Source organism: Zonotrichia albicollis, chromosome 4 (genome assembly GCF_047830755.1).
Source record: "Zonotrichia albicollis isolate bZonAlb1 chromosome 4, bZonAlb1.hap1, whole genome shotgun sequence".
NCBI classification, from domain to species: Eukaryota; Metazoa; Chordata; class Aves; order Passeriformes; family Passerellidae; genus Zonotrichia; species Zonotrichia albicollis.
Window position 1 is genome coordinate 17,283,324 of NC_133822.1, and position 26,829 is coordinate 17,310,152.

Genomic DNA, 26,829 nt, shown 5'->3' on the forward strand with positions numbered 1-26,829 from the left:
AAGTTTTCTTGTTCAGTTGAGAGCACTGTTCAGATAGTTTGGAGCTGCACTTGTGTTTAAATTCCTGCTGCAGAGGAAATTTGTTTCCTAAAGTAACATATGCCACTTCTGACATAACCAAACCATTCCTCTCTTGCCAACAGATGATCTGTGTTTGGATTCAGGCAAACTGCCAAAGAGGCTCCACTATATTACCTTTCTTTTACTGTTTATAAGTTGCCCTGAATACATCAGAGGGGCTAGGCAAATCTGTTCAAAATTTAAATTCTAAAGGGGCTGTAAAGGGCTGTTTTAGCAGCAATGAAAATTTTAGTCTAGAGAAGAAATTTCATTCCCTTGTTTTCTTTTCCCCACAGGAGGAGAGACCTGTGTGTGCATGGATATCTTTCAATATGAACTGAATGTGGTCTGAGAATTACATTTCTGATCAGCATAACAGATTTATTTTCCCTGCTTCTCCCTGGGAAGCCAAACTGACTGTTTAGAAGGAGACACAATTGGTACAAACAAAAACATTTCTTTTGAAATATTTTGGTCTGTTTCCTTTGCTTTGTACTTCAGGAAGTTTGGGAGAATAGTAAGAATGTGATGATGATTTTCATTCTTGCAGTAATCTCAGTGTTAATTTCCATAATGAATTTAATGTATAACTCATAACTAATAGTAATTACTAGTAATGCTTTGAGCACTCTGGATGCCACAAAGCCAGAAATAAGCACTCCTCCCTAAATATTGAAGAGGAGACATTCTGAGCTTGAGAGGGTGCTTGGGGCACTTACTTTGAGACCCTGAAATATCCTCTAAGAAGGCTTGGTAAAAACTTGGTGTCGTTGCTTGCATTTTCTGTGCAATTGTTCCAAGACGGCAGTTTGCTTTTCTCCATTTCACATATCTTGTTAAGCCTTCTGAGCTCTTCTGTTTGTTTAAATGAATCTAATACAGAAAGCAGGGATTAAATGAACAGAAAAATTACAGGGTGGTTTTAAAACAGTGCAAAGGTGACTCCATGCTGGAATTCAGATGCAGCTTGTGATTGCACTAAGTGAAAAATTTACATTGATTTTCTTTTAAGTAAAAAACTCAATTTTTTGGTGAAAGTTAAGGGCCATCTCTCTTCTCCTAAGCTGATACTTCCATAGGAATATGCCTTCCATAAAGACCAGTGGCTCCCACAATACATTGTAGTATGCCAAAGACCTGTCTTACAGGAAAGGGAATGAGAGTGTCCGGTGTTACTTGTCAGAATAATTATATTGAGTTATCTGGTGACAAAAAGTGATCTTGAAAGCCAAAATGGGATCTCACTATTTAAAACCTTTCTTTTCAAAACCAGTGTGTTTCAACTGCGTGATTCAAACATGGATTGTAATATTCACACAACCATGAAATGAAGAGTAAAAAGAACTTACACATTAATAAATGACATGTTAAAATAATAATTATATGGTTAGTTACTATATTTGGGCATATTAACTGCCTCCTAGTTTTCATTTTATTTGAAGGGCAGAGTATGTCTAAAGTAATCTCCACAGCAGAAAATGTTTCACATAACTTGGATTGGATTTCCTATGAGGTAAGGAGAATTTTGCAGTATATTTCAATAGATCCAAATTCTTATATGGTCATTTGAGACAATGAAAAGAAAATGAAAGACAATTCCCACTGGTTTTCTGTCTTACTCACAGTTAGCACCAGGGCTAATGACTAACATGAAACACAGGAAAATGGACAATAAGGCTCACAAAATATTGTCATTGGGAGGATACCAGAATTTGTATGTGCATTTGCATTGTTTTATTGTATAGTAAGAAAAAAGCCTCATAAATAAATTTGAAGTAAGCATTTCAAATGGAACACAAGTGTTAATATCTAAGTTAAAAATTGACCAATAGTGAGTGCTACCTGGCGGTTTCAACCAGTTGAAATGTGTTGAGAATTGTTAGTTGGCTTCAGTAGTCTCTGGACTAAGCTTGCATGTAAATGTGCAGAACTGTCTTGATTATTTGTAACTTGATAATTTTATTTTTTAAAGACTAGATTTCAAACTAAGTATTTGTGTTTTAATGCAGTGTTTTAATCCCATGGGAAGGAAGTGTTTCTGTTTATTCAGTTAGTGCAACTGTACTGTAGTTGGCTCAGTCTTTCTACCCTTGAAATTAATGGCAACGTTCCTGCTGATTCCAGCAGCAAAAGCAAATCTACATCATAACTAACTGCAATTCTCTTTACTCTTCCTTCCTTCTCCAAATGTGTGTTTATTGGAGAAAATTAATTTTAAATGTTCTTTAACTAGTGATCTGCTGAAAAACATTTAACTCCTTAAATTTAGTTTTTAAATGTCAGATGTTAAGAAACAAAAGACACTGATTAATGTACTTCTCATGTCAGTTTGTGCTTATGCTGAATCCCTGGCTAGAAGAGAGATATTTACATGGTACTTGGTATGTTACAAACACTAAGAGCTTTTAGAAAGACCTATATTAATGTCATTTCCCTGCTTGAATGTGTCCTCTGTGCTTTGCATGGTACTGGTTAAAGCTTATTAACATACAATGAAATGAAACAGCCCAGTCAAACAGGCTGTTGTCAGATCCCACATGATGATTTGTAACTTCAGGCATCTCTCTGTAAATCCCTCTGCTAACCTGTTCCCAATTAGTGACATCTGGGACCAGATTTTCTTGTATTTGAAGCAGAGGCTGTAAGAAGTTTTTACTCTGAAAAAAAAAAAAAAAAAAAAAGCATAAAAAAGGAGATGGGGAATGTAATAACAGAAAGAACTTTAAATTCAAGTCCTATATATGATTTTACAAACAGTGTCAATATTTTTAAGTATTACACCTCAGTGTAGTGCATTATATCATGAAGTGTTAAAGGTCTGACTTTACAGTGATTTGTGTTATTCTAAATTTCAAACTTTAAAAGTCCTTTTCCCTTTCCTTTCCTTTCCTTTCCTTTCCTTTCCTTTCCTTTCCTTTCCTTTCCTTTCCTTTCCTTTCCTTTCCTTTCCTTTCCTTTCCTTTCCTTTCCTTTCCTTTTTCCTTTCCTTTTTCCTTTCCTTTTTCCTTTCCTTTTTCCTTTCCTTTTTCCTTTCCTTTTCCCTTTCCTTTTCCCTTTCCTTTTCCCTTTCCTTTTCCCTTTCCTTTTCCCTTTCCTTTTCCCTTTCCTTTTCCCTTTCCTTTTCCCTTTCCTTTTCCCTTTCCTTTTCCCTTTCCTTTTCCCTTTTCCCTTTCCTTTTCCCTTTTCCCTTTCCTTTTCCCTTTTTCCTTTCCTTTTCCCTTTTTCCTTTCCTTTTTCCTTTCCTTTTTCCTTTTTCCTTTCCTTTTTCCTTTCCTTTTGCCTTTTTCCTTTCCTTTTGCCTTTTTCCTTTCCTTTTGCCTTTTTCCTTTTTCCTTTCCTTTTGCCTTTTTCCTTTTTCCTTTCCTTTTTCCCTTTTCCTTTTTCCTTTCCTTTTTCCTTTCCTTTTTCCTTTCCTTTCCTTTTTCCTTTCCTTTCCTTTTTCCTTTCCTTTTTCCTTTCCTTTTTCCTTTTTCCTTTCCTTTTTCCTTTTTCCTTTCCTTTCCTTTTTCCTTTCCTTTTTCCTTTCCTCCTTTCCCTCTCATCTCTTTTCTTCTCATTTTCTCTTTTTTTCTTATTTTTTAAATTAAGAGATGAACTACAGTATTGTTGAGGACACATTAATAAACTTCCTGCCCTACATATAGAAATTCATAGGATACTGCACCTCCTTTTTTTTCCCAACAGTAGCCAATCGTCTTCTGTTGCAAATTGTCACAATTTTGATTAAAAGAGTGGAGCCATGAGGATTTACATCAGCCATGAAATCAAGAATCTTGACATATAGGTATTTGTGCTTCCATTGAATTTTTGGTTATTATATCACTTTTGTTTTTCTTCATGCCATGGATGAGTTTTTAGACTCGGTATCTGTTCAGTCTTTCCCTGAAATTATGGTAGGAATGTAAGAGTCTGAAGGCAAAACCATGTAACTTCCTGAAGTGTACAAAAGGTCTTTTAAACAAGAATTTTTCATTTTGGGAGACACTGAACACTAACCTGAGCTTTTCAGCTGAAATTGGGCCTATGTTGAAGCAAGAGCCAGGCCAGTGTAACAATGTATGCATAGATACATAAATAAACAAAAAAGGAAAGAAACACGTGCTCAAACTTGGCACTTTTGTGGTGTTTCACTAGTAATTATGGCTGCTTTTCATAGGCATTAGAGTCAAAAGAGAAGGTAGTTATGTTTGTCCCAGAAAATACATATCCTGTTTTTGAGATAAATAACTGTGCCTAGACAATTCAATCTCTAAATGTAGTTATACATGCTATAGTGACAGTTCCAGTTCCATGTTGCAAAGTGTAAAACGTATTCCTTTGCTGAGTCCTCTGAAGTAGAGAGCAACATGAAAATGCCTCCAAATAAAATACAACTTGGGTGGCACACAGGAATGCCAAAGCCAAACTTAGTACAAACACATAAAAATGGAAGCCAGACAAATCCACATTGCCTAAGCATTGTCTTATATTCTAAATAAATCTTGAAAAACCATATTTTGAAGAGCGTCCCGTGGGACAGAGATAGAGAGGGATCATTGTGTGTGCGTTCTGGTTCTCAAGTGCTCATAGTACAGAGCTTAAAATTGCTGCAGGCTGATGTGAATGTTTCTCATCTGTGTCTGTTGATGTGTTGGTTTTGCACAGCCTGTTTTTTTGTGGTGAAGGGCACAGAGGTGGCTTCTGTGAGAAGCTGCTGGAAGCTTCCTTCATGTCCAGCAGAGCCAATCTCTGATGGTTCTGAAGATGGACACACCACTGGCAAAGGCTGGGCCAATTAGAGATATGATGGTAATGCCTCTGGGATAACAGATTTGAGAAGAAAATCAAAACAAAGACAGTGGGGCAGCTTTAATTCCAGATAAAGAAGAGGAGGAGGTGAGAATGTGTGAGAGAAACAACCTGGAGACACCGGGGTCAGTGGAGAAGGAGGGGCACGAGGTGCTCCAGGGGCCAGAGCCGAGATTCCTCTGCAGCTGTGGTGACACCAGGGGAGATCCACTGAAGATCCACAGGGGATCCACAGGGGATGCAGAGATCCACCCACAGGGAATGGGGATCCATGGGGATGCAGAAATCCATGGTGGAAGAAAAGTACAAATTGTTGTTCCTTAGCCATGTCTTAAATGGAAGCTTCATAGACAGGACAGAAGTTTTCTCCAGTTAAAAAAATCTGGATAAGAAGTATTTTGACATTTCTCTCTCATCATATGTCTGGATGGAAGGGCAATGTGGGACATCACACTGTAGGTAAGCATTAGAAAATGCTGTGAATATTCACAATAAGCTTGAAAAATAATATAATTCTGAAAGTATTATCTAGAGTGATAAAATCTTTCTCATGAGTATTTTCTGACCTTGCCATCCTGCTGGTAAAATAGTGAGGGCTTTTTGAAGTCACATACATAATTAAGTCTCATTTCTATCCTGGCAGTGCTCTTAAGAACAAACTTATCTTTCTAGCAGGAAAGATCTCTAGTTCATCTTTCATCTCAAAAGCCATCAATCTGATGAGAAGGTATTAGCAGCTCTGACAGCTTAAAGCTCCAGTATTTTATCTGATGTCTAAGGTAAATATTAATTATATTGTATGCGGAGGAGCCCAGGAATGTAGGAAGAGAGAACAGATGAATTCTTTAGGCTTTTATTAGTATTTCATAGACCATTACTACTGCTAGTTGCTGTTTATATGAATATGAAGGGAATATTTAGGGGTCTGGTTTTACAAATGTCACTCCACAGTGCTAGATCCTCTAGGGGTGGCCAGCTAAAATCCACATAAGCAAATAAAAGAGTGATTCCACTATGCAGAGCCATGCTTGGAAGAGATGACTTTTACCTAAAACACAATGAACAACAGCCAGGGGGTTGAGACAATGTGTTAATGGGTTTGTCTGTAATCTCCTGAAAGTTCGGACTCCTGGATCTTCACTCATGAAGAAAATTAATATGGGATACGCTTACCTGAGATACAAACACATTCTTGTGTGTTCTCTGTGAAAGTAAATTCTGAAGAAAAATTGAATGCCAAGATCGCTAGCTCTTTAAAAAGAACAATCATTGCCTCCTTCACAGAATAAATAAACTCAGAATATAAGGGGGAATTTTCTTTTTTCCTTTTCTTTTGAAATCTACATATGACTGACATATGAAAGCAACACTGACATTACTATTTGGGTTCTCATCCTCAGCTGAGGAATGAAGAGAAATCTGGCAGTGAAAACTCCAGCATGAATTAATTTTTTTTTTACTAGAAACAGAACAGCAAACCAGAAGAGAATTTACAGACATTTCTAGTAAGGCTGGCTTTACTAAGAAAGGAAACAGCTCACTGTGACAGGCAGTGAAGTGAAAAGGACATCAGATTCTGTGAGCTGTCAGAAAATACAGAAGGAGGCATGAACAGCATGTGTGTGGAAAAGATTCTTTTGACCCATGATGGAGTCTGGCAAATGCTGGCTACAGAAATCATAGTGAAAAACTACAGTTCTTAACATGCAGTTTGGAAAATGAAAAACATGAGTGGACTTTTTATTTAGGACGCTTTATATAACCCAGTTCAATAAAGAATTTAAGGGCAAATATAAATTAAGGTGTGTGAGTAATCCCAGTGAAGTTAATAAGCCTGTTAAATAAAGATGAAGTGTTTGGCTGTATTGAAATCAGGCTACATACCATCCCATGAGAACCACTCCAACAGAAATATTGCCAGTTTCTTCAGTGGCAGTTCTTTGCAAAGTTAAAGCTATTCTTAGCTTTGCTGCTTCAGAGCAAACAGACCAATTTCTTCCAGCTATGATCAGAAAAACAGTACTTGAACATCTACTGTGAAACTTTACAGAGTATAAAAGAAAAGCAGCTACAATTAAACTTTGCAAGGGAACACAGAGAGTTAGTCAATGGCCACTAACATGGATCTGCATTCTGTGTGTTTAGCAGAGAGCTCTAAATATGGACAATCTTCATATAACTTATAGAGAGAACTCCCCACAGCTGGATTTTTAGGGGGTTTGTTGTATCACAATGTTGCTGAATTTTCTGTTCCATATTAAATCAAATTCCTTGTGGTTTTTTCCTATTCACAAAGTCATCTTTGTGTTTTGATGGGAACAAGGAAACCGAATGGTTTGGTGTAGTAAATGGTCTGGAATAGACATATATTTTAATTATAGAATATCTGTGTGGGAAGGGAACTTACAGCCCATCCCTTTTCACCCCCTGCCATGGGCAGGGACACCTTCCACTATCCCAGGTTGCTCCAAGCCCTGTCCAACTTAGTCTTGAACACTTCCAGGGCTGGGGCAGCCACAGCTTCTCTGGGCACCCTGTGCCAGGGCCTGCCCACCCTCACAGGGAAGAATTTCTTCTTGATATCCAATCCAAACCTGCTCTCTGTCAGTTTGAAACCATTCCCCTTTGTCCTGTCACTGCAAGCCCTTGTTAACACTCTCTCTCCACCTTTCTTCTGGGCTTCCTTTAGGTACTGGAAGGGGCAGTTATGTCACCTCAGAGCCTTCTCTTTTCCAGGCAGAACAATCTCAATTCACTTAGCCTTTCCTCACAGACTATAAATCATCCTTAATTCTGATAGTTTCAGAAGGTACAAAACAATATACTCACATTTCAACAAATTTTATATATTTTAGTGGATTTACAATGAGATGTCAAACTTGGAGGCAGAATGTTTCATCAGCGTTCATTTAATAAGCATGAGTTTATTTTTTGAAATAATAATAAATTTTTTAATTTCTGTAAAACTGTCAGTGAAACCACTGGAATATGGAAGTCTACATAGGTGATTTCATTTATAAAATGAGAAGTTTTCTTTCACTCCAGGGCAAAAGTTTGGGGATAATTTATTATGCTAGTTTTGTCTTGAGGATTTGGCAAATTCTCAAGAATAACAGCTTTCGTAATTGTACAAAGTCAGCTCAACTTGTAAGCAGCCTGGACTGAGGTCTTAGCAGAGGCAGGCCAGCTTCCTAGGCAATCTGGATTTTCCTTGTAGGGTAGAGTTAACAGCACTGGCCCCACTGAAGTCAGTGGGAATTTTGCCAATGATTTCCATAGAGCCAAACTTTCACTTGTCTTTAGCAGAGCTATTAAATACAGTATATTAATAAACGGAGCTATTAAATACAGTATATTAATAATAAATTAATAAAGGCATTTAATTTTCTGGATTCATGTAAATGATTCTGCAAGTGCTTTTCACACCACCTATTTGCTGCAGGAGAGGTAAGACACCATTTATATAGCCCCCAAATACACCTATTTGAAAGAACCCTGTTTTCTGGCTTACAATGCAACTGTTATTGACATTAGATCTTCATAATGACAGCCTGTGCGTTTGTGGAATATTTCAGAAGTAAAGTACAAATAGCTATCCAGTAAATGTCTATATCTGCTATCCAGCTGGAAATGTGCCTGTCTGTACATTTCTAAGTTTAGAAAAAATATGAGAGTTATTCTAAACACTAATGTTACTGTAATATAGACTATATAGGATGCTGCTTTGAAACAGGGGAAATGAAAGTTAAATTAAAATTGGCCCAAAATACTTCATGCCACAATCTTGGGAAGTTAATAGCTTAAAGCTGCTAGTTCCTAACACTTAATTCTTATGCACCTTATTTAATTTTATGAAACTCAAAATATTTTACAAATCAGGTTATCACTATAGACAACATGAGGCACAAAGAGTTCCAGTATTTGGCCAAAAGATATCTCAGAAGCCAGAGAGAATGAGGTAGAAACAGAATGTCTGTTAAATTCTGCTCAAACTTGCAGTTATGCAGGCCACATTTCTCCTGGATAATTAATTCCTAAATATTTAGGACTTTCAGGGTGTGGGGGGTCATTTTTGTGAGAAACCTGGATGTTTTTCCTACCTCCTTTTGGTGTAAGTTGCTGCTGTCTGTCTGTATGCCACATCCTATTTTCATACATTCACTTGAGGGCTGTTCTTCCCTCATGCAGGAATATCTCAGTGATCCAGCCCCAAACTCTAGGACTATATCAAAGAAGAGTTGTGAGATCAAAGTCAGAATAAGAGTGTAAGGAAAGAGTAGTCTGGAAAAGAAAGAGTTAGTTGCTTCAAGTTCTTTTAGCCAAAGCCTAAACTTAGTTGCTTACTCTGCATCCAGAGCTCAGCCAGGAGCTAAGAAAGGAATGACTGAGTAGTCCCTGACAGACAGAAAAGCTCAATATTATCCAAAACTTGGAGTATACTATAGCTCTCCAAAGACTCTGAGCCAGCCTCCTCATCCCCATAGGCTGTGGCTAATGCTGGAGCACACACAAATGAAACTGAGAACCACAGGGCACACCCAGCATGGAACATGAAGCTCATTCAATGTTTATACTTTGCAGCTGTACATGGATTTTATGATCCATTCACCCTCCCAATTAAAACTCAGTGTGTACAAATTTCACACACACCAGGTATCAACCAGTTTCTGTGGAATTGTGCCAGAAAATATGGTAAGTTTATAATATTTTTATTCTAAACAATTCGCTGCACTGCAATAACTTTTAAATTCATGTTTATTAAGGTACCTTTTCATAGCCACTGCTCAGAATTGTGTCAGCATTTTGTAAATGCAAGCCACACAGTAAAAACAGTATTATTAACATTCGTTTGTAGATTCAGGCCACCAAGACTGATCTTGGGTGCCTGGGACAGAGATATTCAGCCCAAGGCTGTGAAGTCTAAAAGATATGGCAAATGAGTAAATAAAGTTTGAGAACCTCTGATAAGGAAATTCAGGCTGAGGAAAAGAAACAGGCTGTCTGTGAATCTGGGGGAGAAGGAGGAAATGAGTACACATGAGTTTGTTGCAGAGTTTTATCAGTGTTCATACTCTTTCCACTGACTGCCTGCTTACATTATAATGTTTTAAATCAGTTTCTACTGGTAAAATAAAGGTTTTCTAGCAAGCTGGAATTGTTTGTGGTTGGGTAGGATGGGTTCTTGTTTTTTAGAACTATGCAAAAAGACTTGTAATAATACAGGAAATTCATAAAACAGTGAAGAAACAGCACTGAATAATGCAGGTCTCCAGTGTCCATGAGGAAATAGAGAAAACCATACTCCTGGTTTGAAGCTAGTAGGTACAACTGACTCTGGATTTTATTTATTCAAGATTGAAATAACTTATATTCATTTGTATATTTTCTGGTGCCCAAAGATCATTGGGTCACATACTCAGATATTACTTTTATTTGACAAAGGATAGAGTTCAGATTTACCAGGGTTATCAGGAGGGGAAATGGCCTTTAACAGAAGAGCCATTTGCTTTACTGACGGATTTCCCCCACCCTTTATAATGAGATTTTATTTAGACTGCAGCTAAATAGCAACTGATCCCTGCTGTTGTTGGATTTGTGGAGGCTCCAAGCAGATGCTGTTATCCCTTCCTACCTGTGTGTGCATGACTCGCACTGTTCTCCAGCTTATCCAAAGGATCCCAGCCTTCCTAGGGCTCAGGTCATGGAAAACACCTTGCACATCCCCACATCCAGCCAGTTCAGTGTGTGGGGACGGGAGAAAGTTTAGAAGGGGGAAAGAAATTTATGGGAAGTGAGATCTGAGAGGCTGGGAGGATGCATTTCTAGAAGGAGAGGCAGGAAATGCCCCATGAATGTCAGATTGAGTTATTCCTGAATTCTACAAATAATGCCACATGGGAAATGACATGGATCATCAAAGCATTCTTTTATGGCCAGATAAACTCCCCTCTTGTCTTAGAAGCAGTCCCCATACATATTAATGAACAACCAGGGTGTGCTCTGAGTGTCCAAGAGTGCTATAACTATTTCCCTAAATCAGACAGGAGAAAAAACAAAATGTAGGCAACCGGTAAAAAATAGATACAAACTCCAAAATGGGCAAAACCTCAACATGCTTAGAAGCAATGTTGTTGAAAACTACTCAGGGTTATGAGTCCCAGCCTGGAATATTTAACTGATCCATGCAAAGAGTGAAAAGAGGTTTTGTCTGTGAAAGGGAAAGCTCCTGAAGGTAAGCCAAGCCTATTCTGACAGTCTTTAGGGATTTGAAACATAGAACCCAGGTAGATTCCCTTGTATCTGTATTTCTTGCATATGCAAATGACATAGTAGCTTGGACTACTGGCATCCATGTAATTATACATAGACATATAATAATATATAGAATTACTTAAATATATATATGTAATATTATATATCATAATATATACAATATCATATATAATATATATTATATTAATAATATAAATATATAAAAATATATATTATAATATATTATATACTATATAAAAGTCATATAATATATAATATATTACATATATTATATTTTATATTTATATTTATATTTATATTTATATTTATATTTATATTTATATTTATATTTATATTTATATTTATATTTATATTTATATTTATATTTATATTTATATTATACAAATATTTGTTATTACTTATTTATGTATTTTTATTTATATTTAATACAATTTATATGAAAAAGAGTCTAAATTTAGTGTTGTTATGAATGACATAGTAATTATTGTAGAAGGAATTCCAGCTCTGCCTTTAGCTACAAGATGCTCTAACAAGCCTTGTGGTGGTGTCTGGGTGGGCCTTCTTGGAGGTGAAAATTTGGACTTGTAGGCTCACAGAGGCTCACAGCCCTCCCATTTCCTTTTGTTTACCTAGGCTGGGAGCCATTTGGTATGGAAGTTTTGTAGTTTGGGATTTGAGGATGGGGATGTGCCTGCATCCTGATTTATTCCAAATTAATTCCAGACAAGGATATGGAAAATGCATATAAAGTGTCCCCAAGTGATATTACCCAAGACACTTTGGTGATCAGTGGTGATGCACAAAGTGACAACTTCAACATGAATACAAGCCCAGAGAGCTAGTGAAAACTAATCTACATTGATTTTTACTCAAAATAAGCAAGAAATTGTTATCTGTAATGGCAGTAGCTATTTCAAAAAATAACCAAGGATTACTGTGCATCCACCTCTGAAAACTGTGCTAAGTTTCTTTTTCTTTTCCTGCTCTAGGCAGGAGAGAAGCTGAATGTCAGTTGTACCATGCTCATACTAGTGTTGGGCGCCAAGCTGAGTGTTCGTTTGTTCTCCAACAAGCATGGATTTACCTAGTGTAGAGTTTGAGGTCTTATATTTACAATGGGAGATGGTAAATCCACATGAATCATGGGTTGTCTGTACCAATCAGTGATGTATTCTTCCTGTTAAGTAGGAAATGTAGCATGCATTTTAATGCAGCACATAACAAGAGCCAATATGTGGCTTCATTTTTTGCCATGGGGCCCAAGGAGTTTCCCTTCACAGTAACAAACCTACAGTTAGAATTAATTTCTAGGTGACTTCTATCAACTTCCTTGCAACATTCTTCCTGCAAACAGGGAAGACAGTGCAATTTCATTTCCCTCTCTTTCACTCAATTTCTGGAACAGATAAGTGGGGAGGTAAAAAAATCAGGCTCTGGGAGCTGCAGTAAAAGAGATGAGCTGGAAGGCACAACAGCTGGGACTTCGTGTCAGCTTTGTTCATTAGACAGAGGTTGATGCCCTTACAGACAATCAGGCCATCTCAAGAATTCCTAAGGAGCCAAAAGGGAGCTTAGAACCTGCTGCCATAGATGGCTGGATTTGATAAAATAATTCTAAATTCTTTGTCAATCTGCTTGCATGTATCTACTCTCAACAGGACCCTTGGAAATGACTTGTGCAGTGATTTGTTACGCTGTCATTACTCATTAATCTGAGCTTCTGCAAATGATTTTTATTCTTCTGAAGTAGAAACAAAATCCTCATTAAAGAATTTGTTTGTTTTAGAGCTACACAAAAGATTACTCAGCTTTCACAAACAGATATAAGAGAAAAAAAAATGTGGTTATGCAAAATGTTCCCTCTCATAAGCCCTTGCTTTCCACTGACTCCCAGGACCTCTGGATTGAGCCTGCAGTGCATGGCTCAGCTCTTTACAAAGCTTAGGGTCAGTAATTGGAATCACATGTACTCGAGGCCTCTAACTCTGACTGTAGGTGAGAGTGCCAATTTATAGTAGAAATGTGTATTAAGCAAAAAACCCCCACCCCAAACCAAGGAGAAACTTATTGTCAGATCTGCAGATGGCCACAGCCATGATGTTTTCTACAAATGCTTTTAAACTTTTTTTTTAAATTTGCCTCATTTCTGGTATAGTTTGTGGGAGTGAACTAAACAGCAACAAGGAATTCTTACTCTGGAGTAAAAATGTCCACACATGGTGTTAATCAGGGGAACTCCATGTGTGGACAGGCTATTATGTATGACTTTACACTGTTTTAGGCATGCTGGGCGAAGTTCTTTCTACCCACCTTTAATCAGTTAGGGGAGGTTTTAATGTAAAGTGAAAAAAGGCAATATTGAACTGAACCCAGAGTTACTACAGAGGGGATTTCTCTGGTTCAGTAAACTGGCATGAATTTTAGACAAGGTGTAATCTTTGTGAGGTGTCTCTCCCAGCTGTCTGATACATGAAAAATGGTAGCTTGGAGGTTGGAATGAAACACTGGCAAGGTCCCACTGTAGCTGATGTAAAATCCTTTTAAACTGAGTCAGGGCATTTAATGGAGAGAAACAGACATGCAAAGAGAGAGAAAGAGACTAATAGCTTATGGTAGAAAATCCCCCAGTTAAAATCCCCCCTCCCAAATAAAATCAGCCATCCAACCCTCTTCCCCTTTTCCAGCTGCCCCTTCCCAATAAAACAGAGGGGAAAACCAACCCAAAAACCCCACCAAAACCAACAACAACAACAAAACAAAAACAAAAACAAACCCCCCAAAACAAATCAAACCAACAAACAAAAAAACCACCCCGAAACAACAACAACAAAAAAAAACCAAACCAAAAACCCACACAAAAAACCAAACCAAAACAAAACCCCAAAGAAACCCCAAACAACAAACCAAACAAAAAACCCCAGCAGTTAAAAGAAGACAATGTGGACATTTTGAGTGTGGATGGAGGTCAGTTCTTGGATTAACTCGTTCTGCATCATGTGTGGGAGGCAGCACCAGAAGGGTTTTGGAACCATGTTCAAAAGGAACAAAAGGAAATGGCCCTTCACACAGTCACTGTTGAGTCCATCAAATCAGTTGCCAAAGGGTATTTTGGATGATAAAGTTTTACGAGAACTCGTGGGGAGACATGATAAATACCTGGAGCAGGAATTCACTGAGGGCTACTAAATACACATAGAGCACATTTCCCTGAGGAAATGCTCCAAACTCAAAGAACTGAAGGCCGAGAGAGTAATTGTGACAATTACTGTGTGTTTTTCTTATTCATGCTCTTCCACTACTTTACAACTGTGGCTGAAGACAGGCTGTTGGGATAGTTGGACTTTTGGCCTTATGGTGGTATTTATGTTCTTGCGTTAGAAAAGTGCAAATAACTTGGTGAGGAAGAAAACATACGTTCACCTCTTACTGCCCTAAACAGTTTTTCCATTTGGACGTTTTGAGGAGAGATACTCAAAAGTGTTACACTTTTGAGTAGTTACAAGAGGAACCTGCAAGCAAACGCACAATGACTCCCAACTCTTTGTGTAAAATCGAGGGCAAAGTATACAGGGGTGTTGAACTCTCTGTGTGTTTCCATCTCCATTTGCCTGCAAATATCATCCCTCTCATTATCTGAAAGATCTCAGCAACAGCATTGCCAACTGGGTCCTTTGACCACTATCAGTGTTTGTGTTCCTGTTTAAATAAGATAAGGAGGTTAAAAAAAAAAAAAAAGAAGATGAAGAAGAAGGGAGGGGAGAGAAATCAGAGCTGCCTCATTTGGGTTGAAATTCTCATCCTGACTTCTTAAGAGTAGGGGGAGGGAAGAAGGGATTTTTATTTTCCCCACTGAATTTCATTGAAAGATTCTAGAATCTCTCTCTGCTCTTAAAAACCATATCTGATTGACAAAAGCTGTACTGGGGTAAAGACCTAGAAAGGGAGGGGAGGTTGAATATTCCCCCTTGAGAGGTTAAACCTCTGTTAGGTGGTTTCTTTTGTTTTATTTTGCTTTGCCTTGCCTTTGTTTGTGGCTTCCCTCTACTTGGAGACGAGAGAAGTCGCTGCACTTCTGTTTCACGGGATCAGAGACGGTTCGGGCTGAGGATCCGTCGCTCGCCGAGCTCCGGGGAGTCACTGCGAGGGCGTGTGGGGGCGGCGGGCCATCGGCAGCACCAGGCAGCCTCCGGTGCCTCCGAGCTGCGGCCACGGCTCTGTCCTGCAGGCTGGAGCACTAAGCGGGCAGGCACTGAATTAAATCTTTGTAAAGCCCACCGAGTGGGGGGTTCCTGCGAGCTCCTGCCCAACCGGTCTGGGGCGGCTGGGACAGCAGCAGCAGCAGCAAGCGGGAAGGGAGAAGGGAGAGCGGAGAGCGCCCCGGCCGCCTGAGGAGAGCCGAGACCCGCTCGGGGCCAGTGCTGCCCGCCGATGGACGAGGCCCTGCGGCTGCTCCTGCTCCTGGCGCTGCTGCCGCCCTCGCTCCGGGGACAAGGTAAGAGCGGGCAGGGACCCGGGCATGGCTGCAGGGCCATGGGGCCCCTTCTCCCCCGTGTCCCTGCACGTCCCGGGCAGGCTTTAAAGCGCCGCTGCCACGTCCAAGTGAGCAGAAAGGCGTGGTGAGCCCCGGCCCCGCCGCTGCCCCCGGGCAGGCTCCTCCGGACGGGACGGGACGGGCTGTGCTGTGCCGCGGGTGTTGAGCTCTCCGTGTGAGAGGGTGATGGGTTCGCCCCACGGACACCCCTACCCCGCCCGGGATCCGGAGCCGCTCGGCGGATATCGCAGGAATGTCGCGACATGTCGGGGCGGGCGCCGCGCGGTGCCCCCGGTCCCCAGCGGGAGCGACGGGTCCGAAAGCGGCGGCGGAGGCGGCAGCTCTGACCTGCCGGACACAGCTCCAGCCGAAAGCAAGCACGGGAAACCGAGCCAGCAGCTCACTGGGATCCCGGAGGAGAGGCAGGAATAGCAAAGGATGCAGGTTTTTGGAGACAAAACGTGGAGCGTGTGCGAATGGTACCGTGTGATGTGGTTGGTTTTGAAAGCATTGGTTGGTTCGGTTTGGGATCTGGATCCGAGCCATGGCTCCTTTACCGAACTGCACGCTTTTCTCCTGGTCTCTTAGTGCTGTCTGAAGAGAGGATGTGAACTTATTAATTCGTTGTAGAAATCTCATGCAAATCTTAATTTGTAGGAGGTGACAAAGAAAGTATTTGTCCTGTGGTGATAATGAATTTATCACAGCTCACAGGTAAGTGACTTTTCCATTAGAGTGACCCCAAGGGGTCCAGTGAGGTTTCATTACACTCCGGGTAAGTACTTGGAAACACATGGTCACTGGCCTAGGCAGACAAAAGCCAGTGAAGTAAATAATTTGTTACTATCACAGTGTCTTGAGTCTTCGATTTTCATATAGCAGAGCACTCGTCACAGATATCTCTCAAAATACCTGCTTTGATAAGGAATTGTAGCGTTCATTTTAAAGAGGGACAGAATAAGATGGTCAGAAGACCAGCATTCACCTCCAGAATCAAAATAGCTCCTACTTTGCCTTGGACAACAGAGTACATCAGCAAAACTGTGGCTTTGATGTGCCAGTGAGCAGACAATTAGGAATTTTAAGCATCCAACATTATTGTAGAACATGAATAATTTCAGTTTGTAACCTCTGTACATTTAACCTTAGTTACTGGATAACTTTTTAGAAAACTGGGAACTCATTACATCTATAAGCTCAGTTTTCAAAAAGTTTTTTTTTAAACACAAAAATTAGCAGTAAAATATATATCAGAGTTTGATTTCCAAATTCGAATCCATACTCTGATTTGAGAATTTCTGTTTCTTACAACTTAACAGTAACCTGGGTAAAATTAGATTTAAATATCTGAAAGCAGGTGAGGATCCTTGCTTAGGATTTAAAGAGTAGACTTCACTTGGAAAAATAATTAATGAATATTGAATAATAATCTGTGTTTTAGAGGTAAATGGGGTAATTACATGGTGAAGTGATGTTGTTGAAGTCTTTGGGGCAGAGCCTGTGCTGCCTGCAGGTCTGGAATGAAGGGCCTTGGAGCAGAGAGGAGCTCCCATGTGCTGTAGTGATACAACTGCCAAGTTACTAGGATAGCGTATTTATGAAATACAGTTTTCTTCTGAATTTGTTGCCATCAGTTTTCTTAATTGCTTTTCCTCACTAATGAATCATCAAATCATCAGTAGCTCTTCAAGTCTTCATTCTGAAGGAGCTGAAGGGACTGCCTTCAGGGGAACTGCCTAGTGCACACTAATGTAGGGTATGTACATCATTGCAAGAGTAAGGATGTTAAAACCTTAAAACATTTCATGATGCAACTTTTTTGTACTGTAAACATTGCATTATTTAACACCTATCAACTACCATAAAACTAAGAAGATTAATTCCATCACCATGGCCAGTCAGGGAATTAATAGTTCATCCTGCAGCTCTCTCTTTGGCACATCTTGGTACTGCAGGCACAGTTTTAACTCACTAAACATCTGGAAGCGTGTCTATTCAGGGGAAGGTTACTGTTGTAATAAAAAAAATGTTCCACTGACTTTGTGGAAGGAGTTTTATTTTAAGATTATGATTTTTACATGTGCTTTTATAACAGTACATTTATAAGGAGTGTATGGGTGGAGGTAGGACACATAAAAGGCTGAATCTGTGCTTTCTTGTGTGTTACCCTAGATAAGTCTGCCCCCAAAAAATCACATACCACCAGTTCTAAAACATGAGTGGTACCTCTAAATTAGTTTTTAGTTGAGTTTTTAGTCGAGTTTTGTTTTAAGGGGTCATTTTCAGAAGTGACATTTTATTGCAATCAGGAGAAGAGCAAGATGTGAAAGCTCTTTGTTTTTCATCTGTGTAATTGAAAGCAGACGTGTTAGTGAAATCCAAGAGAAACCCCCATAAACCAGCTTATCAAGTTACTGCAGTATATTTATATTGTTCTGTTAGGTTACAGGCATTATCTGAGAGTAGGTCAATGCATTTTCAAAAGTTATTTTATTTGTCATCCTACTTCAGCCCATTCTGCAAGTTTCATATCAACTTTGCATGTGTTTTCAATAAATAGTTGTGTTAAGACCAACTTGTTCTACAATACTTCTATTCCTATTTTCTGAAATGAAAGGTGGGCTTTAGCCCTCTGGGGCTTGACTGAAATGGTTAACAGGGACCATGAAAGATTCTGAGTTTGGCTTTTTGAGTTATGGTTACTTCTAAAGAAGTAGGTGGTAAAAGGAATTCAGTAAGCAGAGAATCTGGGGTTACTTGATTTGTAAAATATCTGTAGAGAATAAAAGGGGATGAAACAGAGAAGGTCAAGAAAGGGAGAGCTGAAATCCAAATAAAACAACTTCAGGGCACAGGCAAGAATTTCAATGGTAACACAGAGTGGGTTAGTAGGAAAGAGATAAATGAACAAAAGCTCTTGTGAAAATGTAGCAGAAAGTGATGGTTGACTGTTACACAGGAAGCAAAGAAAATTAATGAAGTTAAGAAATAACAAAGTAAGCAGGTAATTGTAGCCAAAATAGGCAGAAGTTTTGTGAGCACTCTGGAAATGTTAGGCACTCGTGTTTTTGTGTAGATTTAATGGAAAGAGACAGGCCAGGAGTGAGATTTTAATGGTTAAGTCATCACACAATTAAATTGTGTAATGGACAGCATTGCTCCAAGATAAGATGTAGAAGTGGAAGCAGAAGGTTGAGAAGATTGCAGGGTAAGGAAGAATAGAAAACTTGTCTGCAAAGAAATCTACAAAGAAGGAGTCAGGAGCAAGAGAGAAAACATTAGAAGAAGCCACAACAGAAAAAGCAAGAAAAGTATGTGCTGCTGTATCTTAAGAAGAAAATAAATTTCAAGATTCTCAGGGATTTTCATTCATACCCTTTTCAGTTAGTCAAATTGCTGTAACATTTTCATTCAAAGAAAGGTGATGCACTTTTGGGTACTGAGTACACAGGTATAGGAAATATCTATAGGAAGTATTGATTTCTGGGTGGTGGTAGCACCACAAATGAACAATGCTGCACAAGGATGCGCTATGTCCCCCAATAAGTTGTTTGGTTTTCAGTCTAGTCAAAATCTGGATTGAGACTTTAATCTTAATAATAAAGAAAGCAGTACCAGAAAAGATCTTTTTTATCAGCACTTATTTTAAAGGTGTACAGATGTAGAAATACTTTGTATGGTATATTCCAGCTTTTTAGGGTATTTCCAAGCTTAGGGTATTATGAAGCTTTGGAAGGATATAATGTGTAAATGCTACTTGCACTACACTCATTGGAAATACTGCCACCCTCCAGCTTTGCTCTTGTCACTGACTAAATTTCAGGTACTGAGTGCTTTTAATATAAATGCTTAGTAAGAGAATCTGGGAGAGCTAGATGTTGATTTGTGGCTCAGTACAGAAAATTGCAAAATTAGGAAAGTCTCATGTAAGAGTTCTGGTGATGTTTTCTCTAAAATGAAACCTTCCCTAAGGCATTGCTATATGTATATATGCAAAAAAAGGATCTGTATTTTCTTCCTGCTCTGTTAAGTCTGTGGTTCCTTCCATACTTGAACCCTGACCCATTGTGCTATAAATTTTATCCGATCTGCTTAGTGTTTCCTGACTGTTCTTTAAATATGGCAATACTAGAATGTCAGAACCTTTCATCACTGTCCATCATTTTTCATATTCAGCAATAAACATGCTGCCTACAGAGAAGATACATTTGACTTTAGCAGTATATAAAAGCATAGTTATTATTATTATTAATTTACTAGTCAGATGAAAATACAGAAATCCCAGTGTGAAAATGTTTTTCCTGTAATCATTTTACAGAATAGCAATAGAAATAATTTTATGGCAATATAAATGCTTGAGTATATATGTTCAATATTATGAGATGTGCTGCTCTGTCACATTCTCATATCCTCAGTTAAGTAGCTTTATTTTGGATATATACATATACTTGGACTCAAAACTGTTTAAGGTCTACCCAAAGACTGTCATTTTACTGCAGTACATTTGAGGTCATGGCCTTTATATAAACGAACAGGACTAGCAATAGGTTAATTTTAGTATCCTAAATAAAAATTTCTAATCACACCATTTTTCATTATTTGAAATGAGAAATCAAGAGAAGATTAAAATTTTATTTAAATGAGAATGCCCTATTTGGCACTTTTCCCGTGAGATTATTTCATTATTTGCATGATTTTCTTACAGGGGGAAAAATGAAGGGCAAAGTTTAACATGCGTTTGTCAGGCACAGCAGTTGCAATTCTTCCTATTATGAGTCTTTTTTTGTACGTCCTTCCCTGTCATCATGCCATCTTGTGAATGAACCATCTTTTTTCATGTTCTTGTGAGGATGTAAAGTCTGGGACAGAAATTACACATTCTAAGCTGTTTACACAATATTGATTCAGTGGACTCCAGGTTTCTCTCAACACTTTCATGTCTTCTAGAAATTTTCAGAAAATTCTTTGTTCTTCTAGTCTTAATGTCTTTTAGTCTTCAGCCTCCTCATGGAAGCCCAAAAAAGAACCCATCCAGAAAGATGAAAACATAGGTATTAATTTGTTCCCAGGAAAGGCATCCTCAGGGAGCAGCAGTCTTCAGGTACTCAAAAGGTTGAGTGCTTAAGAGATAGTGACAAAAGAATTAATTGAAAAGATCTTTTGAGTGAACAGTGAGGTAATAAATTACCAAAAAAATTTCTGTTCTTGCTGAATGTATGAGATCTTAGAGCACAAGAGCACTTGCCTGGACAAGTTTGGGCATTGCCTGGACAAGTTTGGGAATCAGCCTCACCTGATACTGATTTTAAACAACTACAAAGAGCTCTGCCCACAAGTAACTGAATTTTATCAGTTTATTACTCTCTGAATGTAGTGAGTAAGACAAGATAACCTGCTGAGGCCTTCTAAGATATCATTATCTTTTCTGATATTTTGAGATACACACATATATATATATGTGTATGTATATATATATATATATATATATATATATATATATCTAAGATGCCTTATTCCTGCAATAGATGGAGGTGTCTTTTCTAATTTTTAGTAGCCAGTTGCCTACTTTTAGGAAGACTTTTTTTAGACCCAAAGCATAATAAAACTCTGCAGTAAAGCAGAGTGTGCTTTCCCCTCTAAGGACATAATGGATATTGCACCATAGCTTTGCCTCTGTCAGGCCTGTCCTCATCACCAGCTATTGCTATGGAAGGTTTTAAGAACTTGTTTTATAAACAGCACACAGATATCTCATAAAATGAGGTTTGGCTGCGTCTGAAAAATCCCCCTAGTTGTGTGATGGCCATTGCTGGTGCTACCAGACTCACATTCCCTGTAAATGAGTGTTCTCCAGACCCAAATAATTTCCAGTAAAGTGTTGGCTCTTTTCAAACCAACCACAAAACACACTAACATACCAGGCATTTCCTCTAGGGTGCTGCTGCTTTAGTTACTGTGTTAACTGGATTTCTTCAGTGATCTCAGCTGTCCTGAAATAATCACTCTTAGCTGAGAATCCATCTGAAAGTAAAGGTTCAAACCCTTTAAACATGTTTAGAGAGGATGTAGTATTTTTTAGCTATATGTGAATTGTGAATGATTGTCTATCAGCCCATAAAGCTCGAGCATTACCCCTCACACTTGGAGGAGAGGAGCCCAAAGTCACAAAATCTCCTGGAAGGACTGAGCAGGGCAGGAGAGGGACAGCTGGTGAGGAACACAGCCTTGCATCCTACAGCAAATGCACTGGAGAATTCCTCCTGGCCCCTGCTGCTGTGGGTGTTAGGAGAGAGGGTGTCCTGGCTCCAGGTTTTATGCTTTTATTATGAAATTCAGGCTTAGTCTTTAAGGGAGCCTGTAAGAACAACTGAGCAGAATGACCAAGAATATCTCACTGTCCAAAGATGACTAGGGCCACAGCTCAGCTGTGACTGTTCATTGTACCCCATCAGTGTTTTGGGGTATTTGATGAGCATTTGATTCCCCTGCTCCGTGTGCTCAATCTTAAGGTGAACCAGCACTTCTCTGCAGAGAAAGAAAAGCTTCTATTCACTTTGCTTCTTTCTTTTCATATAAAATGGAAGAGGAGCATCTTCATTCCCACTCCACTCTGAAGAGATCCATCACACACTCACCTTGTCTCAGATGAAGAATGGCAATGCTCTCCTGCTTTGCTCCTTTACTCCTGTTCTATTTGTTTCAGGGAATCATGGGCCCAGATTTCTGTTGTACATCTCTCCCTTTCATGGTTTCAGATCTCCTTCACCCTTTCCCCTACTCTGTGTGCCCAATCCCTAGGTTTATACACAATATGAAGATAAGCAAAGCCATATTTGTCATCTTAGTCTATTACCAGTTGGATTTTTGAAATCAGCTGGCTTCCCTCTTGTCTAAACATGTCTCCAGGTCTATTCCATACCTCAAGAGGCCAGCCAGAGTGTGTTTGCATTGCCAAAGACAGCATTTCCACAATTTAATGTAAGAAGAAGGAAAAAAAATCAAGAATGCGCATCCCAGCTGCCAGCACTGCTGTCCCTGCCACAGAAGCAGCTGAGTTTGTCCCCCTGATAACAGCCCAGTGTCACTGCTCAGGAGGAATTAATTTGGTGTAGCAGAGCAGGCCAAGCACACTCTGTTTGCCCTGAATGTTGAGCAAATGGGAGCCTTGGTTAAACAGATATGCAGTTTCTGTAATTTTGTGAGAATACAGATTGGAAGACAAAGAATGTGACTCTGAGTATTATGGCTGGCCAGTCTGTCATTCTGAGGATCAGATTCTGTGAGCAGATTTGGAGCTTTTTCCAGCTGGCAGTTAGATGGATGAGCATCACTAGTGAGAGGGTTTTCTGGACAGGACAAGAGAGGTTTTATCAGAAAGGTGCACAGTGACTGCTGAAAGTGGTTTTCTTACTGGAAACCTAAACCAGCATGTGCCTGCTGTGCTCACAAGTTCCAAAAATTCTGCATGACATACTATTACTGAAACATGTTGGATCAGTGCTGAGCTCTCACAGAGTCTGTTGCCTGTATCCTTGTGTGCTGAGAAGTGATGATCATGTTTTGTTTTCTCACATTCCACAGTGCTGAGCCTCTTACAGACTAAACTGAGTGAGAGGCAAGATCTGCACCACATTTTGCAAACATAATCAATTCATGTGCTTAAAGGACTAGAAACATCTTAAATAAGAAGGTGTGATTTTGACCCCTGGACCTGGACTCACTTCCAAATCTATACCAAACTACAGCTGGTTATGTGGGCTGGGAAATCAGGGAGTTTGAGGGTCACATCATTGACTGCCCTGAAGAGCAGGCAATCCTGACTGGGCTCAGGTGTCTCTTTGGTTTGGTTTCACCATCAGGTTGATAACTGTTCCACAAATCAGTAATGAACAGCCACTCAATCCTGGAATATATGAAGGCCTTTCCAAAAGAGGCAACAGTGGAGAATATCTGCTGTTGAAGATTGTTACCTAAAAAAAAATCTCCCTTTTTGATGTAGCTGGAATGCTACTGCTATGAAATTTATCCAGTTCTTTTTACTCCTGCTTTTCATTTGCACAAGAGACAATTCAGGGACTCTCATTCCAGGAATCATGCTTTTTTTGCATTCTTCAGCTTATCTTTCTTTTGCAAAAAATATTCACTGCAGCAGCTGAATAAGCAATTATTGCATCACAGAAGCCTAAGGTCATGCAGATATCAACCTCATTTCTTGCTTTGAACTCCCCACAAGTTATGGCAATCCTGTTAAAAAATCCTTTTCTTAAAACAACATTTTCTTGTGCACATCATGTCAGTGTAAACATAGTTCTGAACCAGCATGTGAATGCATCATGCACACATAATGTTTGAACATTTTTGACCTTTATCAAGCCCTAACTGATAGATTTTCTTCATGACATCTTTTGTAAAATTAGAGAAATTTAGTTCTAGCTGTGTTTCTGCTGTCTCCTTCCCAAGACTTCTGAAATCTCTCTCACAATCCAACTCTTGAAATCTCTCTCACAATCCAACATACTCCAGGTGTCCACTAGGACAGACATCCTTGCTGTTACCACACTAACAGAGCTCAAGTTCTTTTGGATGCCCTGCTGCACATACCTTTGTACAGGAACAAAGTGGTGATAAAGCTGCATTGGATTTTATCCAAAATAAACCTGGGATTTTCTGAACAAATCAGTAAGCATGCAAAAATTACTGTATCTGATGAAAAGGAAGTTAACATGCTCCCCCCTATTAACAGAGCTCTGGTTTATCCTCATATTTTTCTGTCTTGTGATACCAGAAAGCTGAATCAGCATTCCTCAATTTTACAAAATGGATCTGACACTGTTTTCTTGCATGCTACAACTTTGCTGTAGGGTTTCTCCCTCCAAATAAAGAGTCAGTGCTCTGAGGAGCTGGCCACGAGAAACACCAACAAGGTATGAAACTTTGGTGATAAGGAGACAACAGTAGGGAACACTTCTGCAATAAGATGGCAACAAAAGGGCACAATTTATCTGAGCACAGATGATAGCACCAGCATTTCCCATAACAGCATTGTCTTTAGGGTGCCTGAGATTTCTCTGGCTGGTTTGCTTGAAGCATGGTTGCACCTCCTGGCAAAATTGCTGAAGGAGCACCAGATTCAGTGGAGCAGTTCCGTTCTTCCTACTTGATCATTGCAGGTCTGAGGTGTGCCAGGAGCCCACCAGCTGAAGTAAGAGATGTGGTTACAATCGAGAAAAAAAAAAACCAACACATTTTTTCAGTAAGATTCTTTGAGATGTCATAATTAGAGTAGTTTCTACCTTCTGCTTCCCACTGCCTGGTTCTTTGCCCACCCTGCAATACCAACTCAAAGTTAGGAGAGGCTGTGGAGTGGCCACAGCCCCTCTGTGCTCCTGGTCCCCTGGAGAAGGTGCAAGAAGGCACAAACAGCCTCAGAATGACCTTTTTGCACAAGGATTTCCAACTGGGAGCCACATGAATGTGCACGTGTGTACAGTGGAATCAGCAAGAGAACTGCAGCTGGGAGGTGGTAATTCTGTCCTGCTTCTAAAAACTTATTAGCAACTCTTAATGCCCAAATGGAATCACTTCCAGTGCAATCAGAGGCTGACACCTGAAATGTGAGACTCACACTTGGAGATTTTGAAAGTGCAGGGTTTTGCCCGTGAGCTACCATTTTTAAACTGCAAAGCCAAGAGAAAATGTTTTTCACTGTTTAATTGTTACGTTTTAGAAGAATGGCCTTGAGGGTGGAGTGCTTTATTTTTTACTGGTTGTTTTTCACTTCCCTCTATTCTCAGGAGATTTCTGGCAGGATCTTTAGAGGATATGAATTGTGATGTCACCAAAACAATGGGCCTGGACCACAGAGCTCCTTCCACAAAGTCTCCATGATCCCTCTTTGCTTGGATGCACTCCTTCAGAGAAGCTTGCTTGGCTTGGCCTGCTTTAAATCCTTGGGTTATTTGGTTGGAGTGGAGGTGTGTTGCCAGGGCTTGGAGGGAAGAGCTGGTGTCCAGAGCCAGGGATTGGCCTTCTGGGGAGGAACTTGGCTGAAGACTCATTTGCACAAAGCCCTGCAGAAACCTGCAGCCAGCTCTGCATTTCAGTGAAATGTGTATCATTTTTCAACACACTTAAGATTGATTGCAGACAGCAGCACTAAAAAGGAGGTTATTTGTAGTGCTTTGTATGAAATCTGATGCATATGATGTTTGTCAGCTGGAAGGCCCCAGACAGGGTCCCTGTGCTTAAAGAAGAGCTTAGACACAAATTCATGGATTTCAGGCAGACTTTTATTTACTAGACTAGTTTAATCCAAAGCATTATAAATTGCACTTAGCTTTCAGTCACTGGCATGAATTCTGGACATGCAAAGGGATTCAAGAGAAATATTGCCTTGACTTAGTAATGACAGAATTTTGACCATTATTTTGGGTAAGACTAGAAGAATGACCTGGGTCAGAATACAGAGCACTCTTACAAACCAACACTTGAATGCAATTCTGTTTAGAAGTATAATGATTTTCTTACTAAAACATGTTTGCTTTACTTGATCAATAATTTTGATTGTTGTTTACTGTAATACTGCAATTTTTGTTGACAGGAACTGTGCCCTTTCACAGGTTTTACTTATCTATGCCTAAAATTGTCTGTTTCTCCTCATTTAGCAGGACTTTGATTCCCCTCATCATCCTCCTAATCTTTCTTTACACATTTTTCATTTTGATGTAATCTTTCCTAAGCAGGGAAAGCCAGAATCCTGTGCAGTACTACAGATCTTTGCACTATAGAATTGATAACTGCCTTAAGATTACCTACCTCAAAATGACTGGTGTATCCTAAAACCTCACTTAACTCTTTCATTTTTTGCTTTGAATTATTATCACTAGTTGGGAATATAGGTTGTTCCCTGCAAAAAAAGCCCTGAATTACTGGAGGGAATTAACTTCTCTATGTGTTTTTATCTGCTTTCCCCACATGTGAATTCCTGGATGACCTCAGAGGTCTTTTTCAACCTGAATGATTCTGTGATTCTGACAAGAGGTTCTGATTCTGATAAGAGGTTGACCAGTAGTTTCCCAGATCTTCTCTCTTGTCCTTCTTGAGATCAGGGAGACACTTGTTCTCCTTGATCCTTCAGGAATTCCTCTCATTCACCCTGAGCTCCAAAATCATCATTT

The 26,829-nt window shown here is 39.4% G+C and overlaps 2 protein-coding genes across 6 annotated transcripts in view; both read left to right on the plus strand.

Moving 5' to 3' along the window:
* RIBC2 (RIB43A domain with coiled-coils 2) overlaps positions 1–3,192 on the plus strand; it is a 30,708-nt gene extending 27,516 nt beyond the window's left edge. Inside the window, exon 8 of one of the 2 annotated variants that reach the window (XM_014264041.3) lies at positions 357–3,189. Coding sequence is in view for 1 of the 2 variants with exons in the window: in XM_026790871.2 (XP_026646672.2) it covers positions 357–396 (40 nt within the window). In the remaining variant the exon portion in view is untranslated. Of the gene's footprint in view, positions 1–356 lie in introns of both variants that reach the window. The other variant, XM_026790871.2, reaches the window with a different exon arrangement.
* A 6,191-nt stretch (positions 3,193–9,383) lies between these two features.
* FBLN1 (fibulin 1) overlaps positions 9,384–26,829 on the plus strand; it is a 68,293-nt gene continuing 50,847 nt past the window's right edge. The window contains exon 1 of one of the 4 annotated variants that reach the window (XM_074538969.1): positions 9,384–9,540. In XM_074538969.1, coding sequence (XP_074395070.1) covers positions 9,399–9,540 — 142 coding nt within the window. In that variant the 5' untranslated portion in view covers positions 9,384–9,398. Of the gene's footprint in view, positions 9,541–14,892; positions 15,614–15,812; positions 16,132–26,829 lie in introns of those variants that run through there. The other 3 variants (XM_074538970.1, XM_074538968.1, XM_074538967.1) reach the window with 3 other exon arrangements.